This window comes from Microtus ochrogaster, chromosome 1, assembly GCF_000317375.1.
Source record: "Microtus ochrogaster isolate Prairie Vole_2 chromosome 1, MicOch1.0, whole genome shotgun sequence".
Taxonomy (NCBI): domain Eukaryota; kingdom Metazoa; phylum Chordata; class Mammalia; order Rodentia; family Cricetidae; genus Microtus; species Microtus ochrogaster.
The window spans coordinates 120,527,857-120,540,356 of record NC_022009.1 but is presented as its reverse complement, the minus strand read 5'-3'; the positions used below and the strand labels follow the sequence as shown (position 1 = coordinate 120,540,356).

The following is a 12,500-nucleotide window of genomic DNA, read 5'->3' as shown; positions in this document are numbered from 1 at the left end:
CGGAGAATCTTTTGCTTGAGTTCTCGGTGAAGAACTGAGTTTTGTTTACTATAAAGGCAGCTCCATTTGTCTGTCGGAGAGACTTGGGTATCAGAAAGAAACTGGGCATGGTGGTGCCTGCCTGTTATTTTAGCACTGGGAGGAAGCCAGAGGCAGGAGGATTGCTGCAGGCTGGAGGTGCACCTGTTCTACACAGCAAATTCCAGGCCAGCCAGGGCTTTAGACCAAGACCGTGAGTAAAAAAAATAAAAAGAAGGCTGAGAGAGGAAGGGAAGGAGGGAGGAAAGGAGGAGGAGAGGGAGGGAAACAAGTTACAAGTTGTTTTTCCAAACTTTTTCCACCCTAAGAAAGTCAGGCAAGTGAAGATTTCCCTGCTCAGTGTTCACCTTGACTGGATTACCCTAATGGGCATATGTGGGGTGCTTAAGTCAGAGGGTCATATTATAGCGGTTTATCTTGTCTGCTGTGTCTTGTCTTTTATGGAATATTTCATTACCCTTTCATATATCATTTCCCTTCCTTGGTCTGTTTTTTAAAATACAGTTTTTTGTGTTGCTGTGGAGATTTTTAAAAAAAGTATTTTTAAACAATATATTACTTTTAGAAACAATTCAAAATTAAAATAAATTTTTTTTATCAATATGTGACCAATTGGTATAAATTTTACTAAATGAATTAAGAGTGGCAATGTCATGTTTATAATTCAAAATACTGGGTCTTTTTTGAAGTATATTGTATATTAGTTTTATATATGTATATATACATATGTATATATATAAAATTTGTTTGATCTAAACAGATTTTAACAAGGAAAACAAAATTTGTTTTATATGTTTGATAGACACCGTAGAAAAAGATTTAAATGGAAATAATTGTTCTTCATTTACTGTGAGTCATATTGTTCATAACAGAATCTCTCTCTCAGAAAGAAGTTGACTAGTGGTGGGCTAGGGCGGAAAGCTGGTCTCAGAGAGTTGGGTTGCATGAGTGTTCTGGGGGCGACTCACAATAACTGTCCAGTGCATGGCTAAAGAACACCGCGCAGTACATGCGGCTGGCCCTACGCTGTCATCCACACTGATAGAAACGTGATCTTCATTTTGGCAGATGCAATGTGTAGCATGTCTGACTTTGTTCCTCTTTTCCTTCCCTTCTTTTATGGCACTCATTTCATTCTGGCTCAAAGGAATGCACTAAATCCCAGGTATTGTAATCCGTGTGGTTTCTTAACACTAACCGCAGTCTGTGCGTGAGTTTGCAATGTTACTAATGAATTGTAGTGCCGATGTCGTTTGCTCGTTTTTGTCCTGCCGTGTTTCGCCTGTTGGGGTGAAACTCGTGCACACCCTCGGAGTGTTGGTGGAAGAAGTGCAGGAGGCTTCACTTGTGCTATCTACAGATGTGCTGGTCCTTACCTGAAGAACACAGTGCCATTGATTTTTAAAAATGAATGGAGCATTGTTTTCTGTTAACTAGTTTTGCAAATAAGAAAAGACAGAATTGGGAGTTCCTTGCTTTTTTTTTTTTTTTGTGGGAAAACTCATGGGAAATTTCTTAGAAACTTATGTTTTAATTGTTTAAAAGATGAAAAAGCAAATTTAGAAACCCCAGTATGAGAGCATTTGGGGAATATACTGGGGAAATTTCAGTTTCATTAAGAAACAAAAACAGACTTAGTTAAAATAAAAGAAACTGGAACTTAAAATCTCTTACTGTGTTTTCTTATTTGCACCTTAATTATAACCAGATTTCGTGCTTTGGTTTGGCTACATTTTAATTAAGAGTCTGTAATACCTATCTTGTTTCTCAATGCCTGCGATCACTAGTCTGTGATTTGGTCTTGTGAAGGTGTGGGTCTTGGTTGGCTTAGGGAATTTGTAATTATGGAAGAAAAACTGATGAGTCTCTGGGAGATGGTTGAGTGATAGTAACACTTACGGCTGTGTTGCTGCTGTACAGGACAGCGGTCGTGAGTAATGAATTGTATTACTTTGAGGATATCCGTCATTAATATGCTTGGCTATTGTCGCAGCTTTACTTCCAATTACAGGCTATATGAACTTTTAGATTAAATGAGACAACTCCTTTATATTTTCCGTGAGGGGATACATGTCTGTATTCTCCAGGTGGCATGGTTGCTGTCTGTGGTTTGGTGGCATGGTATACGTGCACGTGTGTGCAAGTGTGTGGAGCCCAAATATGATACTCTTTATGACTCTCTGCTGTCTTCCTTTGAGGTACGGGTCTTGCTAAACCCGGAGCCTGCTTTTATCAGTTGGGCTGGCAGCCAACAGTTTCCTCTGGTCTCTGCCCTGAACAGTGCTGGGGCAGAGGTGTGCTTCAAACCCGCTTCAAAGTTATTTTAGATGATTTTATTTTAGGTGTATGAGTGTTTTGCCTGCATATATGTAGGAGTATTACCTGGTGGCTGAAGAGTTTGAAAAAGGGTGTCAGATGCCTTGTAATTGGAGCTACCGCATGGGTATTTGGGTATTGGGAGCTAAGCATGGGTTCTCTACAAGAACAGCAAATCCTCTTAACTGTTGAGCCATCTCTCCAGCTCATACACACGCACGCACGCACGCACGCACGCACGCACGCACGCACGCATTCAGGCATGCAGGCATACACAGACACTCTGCTGTTTCTTTGGGTGCTGGAGTCTGAGTTCTGGTTCTTGTGTTTGCTCAGCAAGCATTCTTAAACTCCAAGCCATCTATCCAGCCCTGACCCTGCTGATTTTTGAATGATGTGATAAATCTTAAAACTTTTATCCGACTTTGAAGCCTGATGGCCGTATAATTTCTTAGTCATATGACATTTAAAGACCACTAGTGTCTTCAGTTTTTACCTGGAAAGACAGTGCTTTAAGAATACACAATTTAATAGCTAAAGAATAATCCACAATGTAATTTTTTTCCTTTTAATCCACAATGTAATTTGTCCTTTTCTGTCATGAGAAATTAAGAACCTAATTTTTATTTAGAACTTGAATTTCAAGCACATGCTGCAATGTATACTTTATGTGCTCTTTTAAAATTAGATGTGTTGTGATGGTTTAGAACAGACTCTGATGATTTCCTCAGAGTCATGAAGACCGAGCCCACGTGTTTTCAGGACGCTTTGCAAGGCGAGCGTGCGAGGTTTGCAGGGAGGACGAACGCTTTAATATGCAGTGCGAAGAGAACACTCACTAGCGTTTCTGACATTTTCATGAGTGGAACTCATCGCTGCTGTTAAGGTCACCGAAAAGGCTCGAGTAGATTATGGAACTGAGTAACACTCACTGTCCTTGGTGGAGCCTGGTAATTTGGAGTCAGCTCCTAAAAAGGCTTTCTTGGGACGTAAACCAGCATTGGTTTACCTTGAAGAGCGGAGTAGGAAAGAGAACTTTGTTTGCCCTTTCGTTGCTTCGGGCCGTTTCTGGATATTCATATGGCAGGGATACTCCAGGTCCATGGTGAAGATAGAGAGCACAGGTGGCCAAGTGGATCTCAGGAAGCCTGGTTGGAGTGATGTTGAAAATTGGCACGTACCTCTTCTGCTGTGTTTTATTCTCTTACTGTAATGGGCGAAAAAGGGAGCTCTTTATTCTTTCCAGATTGGAAAGAACAAATATGGTGCAGAAAGAAATCAGATTGGAGACCAAAGAAAGCATCTCTCACTTGTGGATGCTATGAATTCCCGCCGAAGCTTGAGGGGTCTCTAGCTTCCAAGGCTGGTTAGAACATTAAAATGTTCCCTACCCTTGACGTCCTCGTTGACACTCTTCCACTACAGCGGGCTCTCTGAAACATACCCCTCCTTTTCATGACGGTGGATATAGGTGCAAGACAAGGCATTCAGATTCTCAGCGAAGAACATTGAGACGATTAGAACCTGTCAGTCACGGGGAAAGATGTTTCACATGCATTCTGGTGGCTTTGGTTTTCTACAAGCATTGTAGCTGCGGAGCTTTTCGATAGGTCAGGTTTAACCTCTTGATTGTGGGTATGCAAGAGTAATAGGAAATATTACATCGTATTAGTGTGTTGACTACAATATGACCTTAGTGCCTTTTATCGCCAGCACCTGTAAAATGTGACGTCAGTATAATAAGACGGCACATGTATGAGACTTTGGAAGACCAGCGCCCCACCCCCGCCCCTTTGAGATCAGTTGATCAGCCTGTCTCATTGATTTATTTAGAGACAGGAGCTCACTGGCTAGTTTGGAACTCAGCGTGGTAGATCAGGCTGGCTTCGCCTCACAGAGATCTGGCTGCCTTTGTCTTTTGAGTACTGAGATTAAAGGTATATGCTACCATGCCTGGCTATGAGTATTTTTATTTGTTTGATTGTTTTCTTTTTTTTTTGTGTGTGTGTGTGTATGTGTGTGTCAGATAAATCCTACTTTTTTAAATGACCATTTATGATATCACTGTTTTTAGCATATGTCTTGCATATTTCTAAATGATATTAAAAAGTCTTTTCCATGTTTTAAAAGTTAAACTTATTTTTAATCCACACACGAAATTGACAGTTAGACATGCTTGTGAATACTTTATAATTTTTTAACATGTGTATTCATTGTATGACGTCTAAATATGAGAAATACGACAGTGTTCTTAAGCAAACGTCATCATTTTATGGTATTTTTTTAAAAAATAGATTTTCATAAGAATTTCTTGGTTGGTTTAGTTTTAAAAGTTATTGCTTATTGAGATAAAAAGTTGCTTACAGCAGTCAGTTTTATACACATTTTCTATTTGGGACAAGTTTTTTGAATGAGCTACTCTTAAATTAGACATCCAGGTGTTTTCACCTATTTCATGGCTTTGCTTTCTCACTTACTAGCTTTTCAATACTTCCTTAGTTTGATGTAGTGTCTCCTGCTTAGCTGTATGAAAATGCATTCTAAGTTAGATGTCAGTGACTTCTATTTTTAGTAAATTTCTTGGAATATTAAGAACTTCAGAGTTTACCTTAGCTCATGTCTCTCCTGACTATAATTTATTTATATATTTAAAATGACTTTTAACACACATGAAGTTATGTAAATATAGGGTCAGTGTTATAACTGTTTCTTTAAACATTTATCCCCTTATTTCTTCCCCAGCATCCATTTGCTCGAATGAAGCAAAAGCATCTGTTCTCACTGCTGATGTCACTGTCTTTCTGTGGGCTGCAGTAGGATAGGGCTTCAGAAAACTGATAGATTTTATTTCCTTTGTCATCCAGGAAAAAGTCAGTATTTTATTTTATAGACTTCTTCATTCGTTGGATACCCGTTTTTCAGATGTGTCAGAATCTAGTGATTCGTCCCCTTGACCTTGCAATTTCACAGAGAAATACAGATAATAAAAATATAGGAAAATATAGGGTGGAGGGATATACACTGGGCACATTGAAGAATCAGGAGTGGCCTTCATATCTATCAGTCATAATGTAATGTTGTAGCCAAAGGAGAGATAGTTCACATGAAGAATTTCATTTGCTCAAGACTAAAGGCTGTGGGGAGAGTCTCCCCCAAAAGAAATGGATTCACTTTGGGGAAGCCATGTTGAGAAATGAATACTAGAGTGGCCAGAGAAGAGGCTATGACACCCTGGTGCTCACTTTTTATTTATTTGTTTGTTTGTCTCAAGACAGGGTTTCTCTGTGCAGTCCTGGCTGTCCTTGAACTCACTTTATAGACCAGGCTGGCCTCGAACTCACAGAGATCTACTTGCCTCTGCCTCCTGAGTGCTAGGACTAAAGGCATGCCACCCTACCTAGAAGTTCAGTTCTTGATAAACTTACCTGCTCCAAGCTGGAATAGGGATGGCCCTAAGGACCTGCTTAAGCTGTGGAAGTGGAAATAGTATTTGAACTCGACAACTGAGCTTTCAAACTGAAGAAAGTAGAGATAGGGGCTGGAGAGCATAGTAGTTTCTCATTGGACCACCAGCCTGCAAATAACGACCCTGAGACTTATTATTAATTATGAAAGTTTGGCCTTTAGCTTAGGCTTGTCCCCAAGCAGCTCTTATATCTCAAATTAACTCATTTATATTATATCTACATTTTCTTATGGCTACTTCTCTTCCATCTTGTACCTCCTGTTTCCTCTCCGTGTCTCTTGGCTTCTTCAGTGTGCCTAGAGTCTCCTCCTCTTTCTCCCTCTCCTCTTTCATTACACTGATCTCAGCTGCACATCATCCCACCGCAAGAGAGTGAGCTCAGTGAAGAGCACCATTGCAGAAGCCCCCCTTGTCTCAGTTCTATGTGACAGCTTACAGCTCTCCGTAACTCCAGTTCCAGGGGATCTGATACCCTCTTTTGTCCTCTCTGGGACCCAGGTACACAAGTGGTACATAGACGTACATGCAAGCAAAACACTCAGACTGTTGAAGGAGGCCACTTGTTGGTTCCCAGGCACTCAGCAGCTCAGATCTGAAATAATCACACAGAAACTATATTATTTAAAACAGTGCTTGGCCCATTAGCTCTAGCTTCTTATTGGCTAACCCTTATCTTAATTTAACCCATTTCTAGTAATCTGTGTGTTGCCACGAGGCCGTGACTGGTGTCTGTGTCCAGCGGGGCTACATGGTTTCTATCTGACTCCGCCCTTCTTTCTCCCAGCATTCAGTTTAGTTTTCCCCGCCTATCTAAGTCCTATCAACAGGCCAAGGCAGTCTCTTTATTCACCAATGGTATTCACAGCATTCAGAGGGGAATCCCACATCATCATACACATACATAAATCTTGAAAAAAGAAAACAGGTTATGTGACAGAAATGGTGCTCTCAGATATTTCTCATTTAGCAGTCCAGAACCTGCGCATCTGGTGCTTCTGTTAGGATTCACACCAGTAGCAAAGTGACAATTAGGAAGTAGCAGTGGGGTCCCTACAGTGTGCGGATCTGTGTTAAAGGGTCCCAACATTAGGAAGGTGGAGAACCACTGCTCTTGTTCATTCATTTTTAGTGCTCCTCTGCACAGTAATGTTTCATGGTCTCCCTACATATAAGCACACACCCTTGAGTCTTAGTTTGAAGTAGGTTAGCTAGAAACAAGGCTTTGGTTTTCTTTTTTCGGGTTTTGTTTAGTCAAGCGTTTTCTCTCCCAGGTTGGTCTGTAACTGCCAGTACAGATGGCCTTCAGCTTCTGGTCTTCCTGCTTTCACTTCCCCTGCCCCAGGATCTCTGGTATGCACCAGCATCTCCAGTTGCTGCTGTAGTCGGGCTTACACTCAGCTCCATTCATGCAGGCCAGGCATTCCAACAACTGACCACATCCTTAGCCCAAAGCAGATACAAATATCAAATCGTGAAGAAGGACCAAAAAGGGTGTGGAGTGGAAGTTAGTAAGGAGGAGCATGTACAACCCCACCTTGCTAAAGCTGTGCGTGTTAGGCATGTGGATGCTTTGGGTTTCACTGGTGAAGTACCCTTTGCATGGTCCTTGCCAGCAAATTGACCGACTCCTCTTCACTCAGGTCACGTTGCATTTTAAATCCCCCAGAGAGGTCCTGATGGAAGGGTCTCTAAACAATAGGTGGAGGAAACCTTACCCTGCAATTTCTGGCAAGCTACAGACAGAGCTGCTGGGTTGCTGTCACCCTCCTGGTTTTTAGGGAGGGACCTTTTCTCTTTTTGCAGTTGAAATCAGGTATTTGTGCTGATTTCATTAGTATGGATTAAGAAATTAAACTATAGAGCATAGACAGTGAAATGTAAATCACAAAATAATTTAAAGCACAAAATGATTTCTCACGCTATTAACAGCCTGCATTGCATATTCACGCAAGGCAGTTGATAATAGCATGCAGTGTGCTGTTTACCCAAGTTTCAGCTTCTGCTGGAGGATGTCTATTTTTGTGTATTACATCATCTCTGCTAGAGAACTCCGGTGTCCACTGGGATTTACTGTTCTTTCATTCCATTCGGAAAGAGAGCTTGTATTGATGTCATAATTGGACCTATCTTTCGGTTGAAAGTAATAGCAGTGTTGTGTAGCAAGTCATGCAATATTTCAAGCAATTTGTTTGTCAAAAGAGATCAGTGGCACTTTGTCCTGCTTCTCGCTGTGACCACGGGTAGCTCCCTCTTTCTGCCCGTGTGTGTTTTAAATAGAGTTGACTAAAAATCCGCTTTGCGTTACCACAGCAAAAATTCCTTTCATCTCTGCCAGCTTCAATTTTCATCGTGTGCCCCTCACCCCGCCCTGTTTCTAGCCTTGGGTTTTATAAGCTGATTGGAAAGCTCTCCACTTTGGACATGCCAGCTTTGCTATCTTCTGTCGGTGCTCAGTTGGTCTTGTTATAACGGCTATCAGTCGCAAGGAGTCTGTTTTCAGTGTAGAGAATAGTGAGTAATTAGAACTGTTCTGAGTTTGGAATCCAGTGTTAAAACAATAGTGGTAGCCAGATGATATTGTTACCCTCTGGGTGATGCTAGCTAGCATTTAATGGAGTGTGCACATGCTAGTTTTTTTTAAGGCAGTTGTGAAATGAAATAGTTTAATTATTTATATAACCATGATTTTAAACCATTGGATGATCTGCATAGCAGTGTAATGAATATGTATATAAATATGTATCTCTGTATAAAATTTCTCCCTTATTCTCACATGATTTAGTGTCTGTCAGTTACATCTATTTGTGATTTTAACTGATTAGAATACACCTCTGATACATTATTTTTAATAATGACTTTATTGAGTTGTGTTTTACATACTGCAGTCATCTGTTTTGAAGTCCTTTTCAGTGGCCTTTCTCGCTTAAAATAAGCATCATGTGACATCACATTTGTCACCTTACTGGCTTTAAACAGATGTCGTGATAAAGTAAGTCGGTAGTGGATTGGGAACTGGTTTGGACTTGCCCATTTCTTTGCTCTCTTTTCTGATCATAAAATTTCACATAGGCTGAAGAGCAGGAGGTCTGGGGGGGAGATGGTTGTAGGAGGTATTGGGGTACTTGTTAGAGCAGTACTGTGTGGCTCAGGTGGAAGGCAGGTGGTGCCTGGGTGTGATGTGTGTGGCCTTAACTAGAAGTGAAGGTCAAGTGGCCCTGAAATGGGTTTGGATGAGGAGAGGAATAACTCAGACACGGAAGACTGGAGAGCATGCGAGAAAACAGCCGAGGACAGCGGCGGTAAACATGTTAGTTCCGGAACAGTCTAGAAGGTATTTTGAGTATTTAAGAAACAGTTAAACCTCAAAATGTAGCATTTCCTTTTCATTAATTATAAACATATTTGCACTTTCTGTGGGAAGTTTGAAACCAAACCTTTAAGAAATTCTGCAAATTATCAGGACTTTGGTAACTACCAAGGGAAGGTTTTAGAGAAAGGGTGATTTTTGCTTGCCATTTATTGCTCTGTGCAGTGAATATGTCACCAGCCCACCTTCCTGTCCCTGGCATTGGCTATCCTGAACCGGGGAGCACTTGCAGCTTCAGTTTGTTTTTCTCTGGAGTGACCTTTGACCTGACACTTAGCATGTACCAGCTTCGATTAGACCAGCTAACCTTTCATCCGCTGGTCAGCCCGAGGGTTCTGAGCCCAGCGCCCTCCATTCCAGAGATCCACAGAAACTGGTAACTGTGGGTTGTTTCAGGGGGCCAAGAGGCTGATTGTTGTCTAGCCATAGCACTTCTTAAGCTGCTTTCATTTCAGACTCTTCTGCCCTTAAGTCTTACTCAGGCCTCCCAGGAGCTTTTGATAACACCGGTCTCTCCATGTTATCCTCTGTCTCATTGGAAATTTAAAACAAGGAGAAAAATAAAAGCCTGGCAGAGGTAGCATGTGCCAGGCACACCTTAAATCCCAGTGCTCTGAGGCTGAGTCAGGTGGATCTCTGTGCTTGAGAACAGCCTGGTTTACAGAGCAAGTTCCAGGGCCACCCAGAAAAACCCTGTCTCTAAAGACAAGCAAACAAAAATATGAGTATATAGTTACTCATTTTAAATGGAGACTGCTCTTCTGTTCCTGGCCACCCTGACTCTAATAATCACACAGAAACTATGTTAATTACAACATTGTTTGGCCAATAGCTTAGTTGTATTCCTAGCTAGCTCTTATATCTTATATCTTTACCTAGCCTATTTCTGTTAATCTGTGTATCACCACAAGGTTGTGGCCTATCAGAAAGATAAGGTTCCAACAGGTGTTTTTCTTCTTCAGTAACTATATGGTGTCTCCTTGACTCCGCCTACTGTCTCTCTGTCTCTTCCAGCCTCTCTATATTCTGTCCTGCCGTAGGCCAAAGCGGCTTTATTTATTCAGAATGACATCCCACATCAACTCATCAGTTTAAAAAAGGATATTGAGGGGACTGGAGACATGGCTCAGCAGCTAAGAGGGCCCAGGTTCAGTTCCCAGCACCCACCTGGCACCTCACAGCCACCCTTACTTCCCGTTCCAGGGAATCAAATGACCCCTTGACCTCCTCAGGCACTGAATGCATGTGGTGCACATACACACCTGCAGGCAAAACACTCACACAAATAAAGTAAGAAAAATCAGCAAATCTAAAAGAAATGTCTAAAGGTTAATACACTGTCAGCCGTCAGCATCAGTGTTCTTCTAAGAGATACATAAGTACTTTATAAAACAAAAATAAGAGCAGCGATAGGTATTACTAATGTGTCCTAGCCCAGAAAAACTTGGAATCACTATAGATGGAGAAAGTAAGAGAGTTGATGATAAAACCAAAGAACAATCCTAGACCAGCAAATAAAAAGAGGACACATACACAGACTTCCCACAACAGCAAAAGAACAGGAGTCAACAAACACTGCTCATTGGTATCTCTCAATATCAGCTGTCTCAATTTCCCAGTTAAAAAAAACTAACAGAATGGATACAGGCAGGATCCATCTTTCTGCTGCATCTAAGAAACACACCTTAATATCAAGGATGTACATCACTTCAGAGTCAAAGAAGGGAAAGACATTCCAAAGAAATGGTCCTAAGAAGCAAGCTGGTGTGGCCATTTTAATATCTGGTAAGCAAAACTAATTGGTAGAGATAGAGAAGGACACTACCACGAGGAATTTCAATTCTTATGCAAATGTATCCAAATTCATGAAAGAAACCTACTATAGCCACAATCACATACTGACCCTCACAACTGATAGTGGGCCATCTAGACAAAAACTAAACAGAGGAACATGGTAGCCGACACATAATTAACCAAATGGACCTAACATATTTAGAGAACATTTCACCCAAACACGAAAAGATATATCTTCTCACCAGTTCATGGAATTTCCTCCAAAATTAACCACATACAGACACAAAGCAAGTCTCTACAGGTATAAGAAAATTGAAATAACACCCTGCATCCTGTCTGATGACCAGGGATTAAAGCTGGATATCAACAGCAACAGAAATGACCGAAGGCTTACACACTCATAGAAACTGAACAGCTCACTACTAAATGAAATACAGTTCAAGACAGATGAATAAAGAAAGTAAAGCCTTCCTAGAATTGAATGAAGATGAATATACAGCACACCCAAACTTATGGAAGACAATGAATACAATTCTAAAAGATGAGTTTGTTGTATTAATTGTCTACATTAAAATATTGTAGAGATCTTATACTAGTAACTTAATAGCACACCTGTAAGCTCTAGAACAAAAAGAAGAAATCATATCCAAAAGTCACAGACAGCAAGAGATAATCAAAATCAGAGCTGCAATCAATAGAATAGAGACAAAGAACAAAAAAGCAAAGTTCTTTGTGATATAAAGTATATTATAAGGCTATACTTTAAAAACCTGTGCTCTGCCAATTTGGAAAATTCCAAAGAAATGGATTATTTTCTTCAAGCATACCACTTTAAAAAGTTAAATCAAGATCAGAGAAGCAATTTAAACAGACCTCTAACCTTAGTGAAGTAGAAGGAGCTTTTTAAAATTTCCCAACTAAAAAAAAGCCCAAGGCCATATGATGTTAGTGCAGAATTTTACTAGACTTTCAAATAAGAGCTAATGCTAATACTTCTCAAATTGTTCCATAAAATGGAAACTTTAGGAGTATTTACCAGTTTGTTTTATGAGACCCTAATGCCCAAACCTCATAAAAACCCAACATAGGAAGAAAACTACAGACTCATTTCCCCCATGAACACAGATGCAAAGTACTCAAAATACTTGTAAACCAAATCCAAGAACACATCAAAAAAGATCATCCACTGCCATCAAGTATGCTTCATCCCAGAGATGCAAGAGTGGTTCACCATCCATAAACTGTTAAATGTTATCCATCATATAAACAAGCTTAAAAAGACAGTTTACAGCAAGCCCAATGGAGAGAAACTCAAAGCAATTCCACTGAAATCAGGAACTATACAAAGTTGTCCATTCCCTTCATATCTATTCAATATAGTACTTAAAGTCTTAGAGCAATAAGACTACTGATGGAGATTAAGGGGATACAAATTGGACATGAAGAAGTCAAAGTATTCTTATTTTTAGATGATATGGTTGTGTGTGTGTGTGTGTGTGTGTGTGTGTGTGTGTGTGT

At 40.5% G+C, this 12,500-nt stretch overlaps 1 protein-coding gene across 2 annotated transcripts in view; it reads left to right on the top strand.

Annotated features, from left to right (window-relative positions):
- Positions 1–12,500, top strand: part of Rapgef2 (Rap guanine nucleotide exchange factor 2) — a 206,446-nt gene that overhangs the window by 100,835 nt on the left and 93,111 nt on the right. The window contains exon 7 of one of the 2 annotated variants that reach the window (XM_013348674.2): positions 1,187–1,204. The exons of the other annotated variant lie outside the window; for it this stretch is intronic. Coding sequence (XP_013204128.1) covers positions 1,187–1,204 — 18 coding nt within the window. The remainder of the gene's footprint in view (positions 1–1,186; positions 1,205–12,500) is intronic. 2 annotated transcript variants of the gene reach the window in all.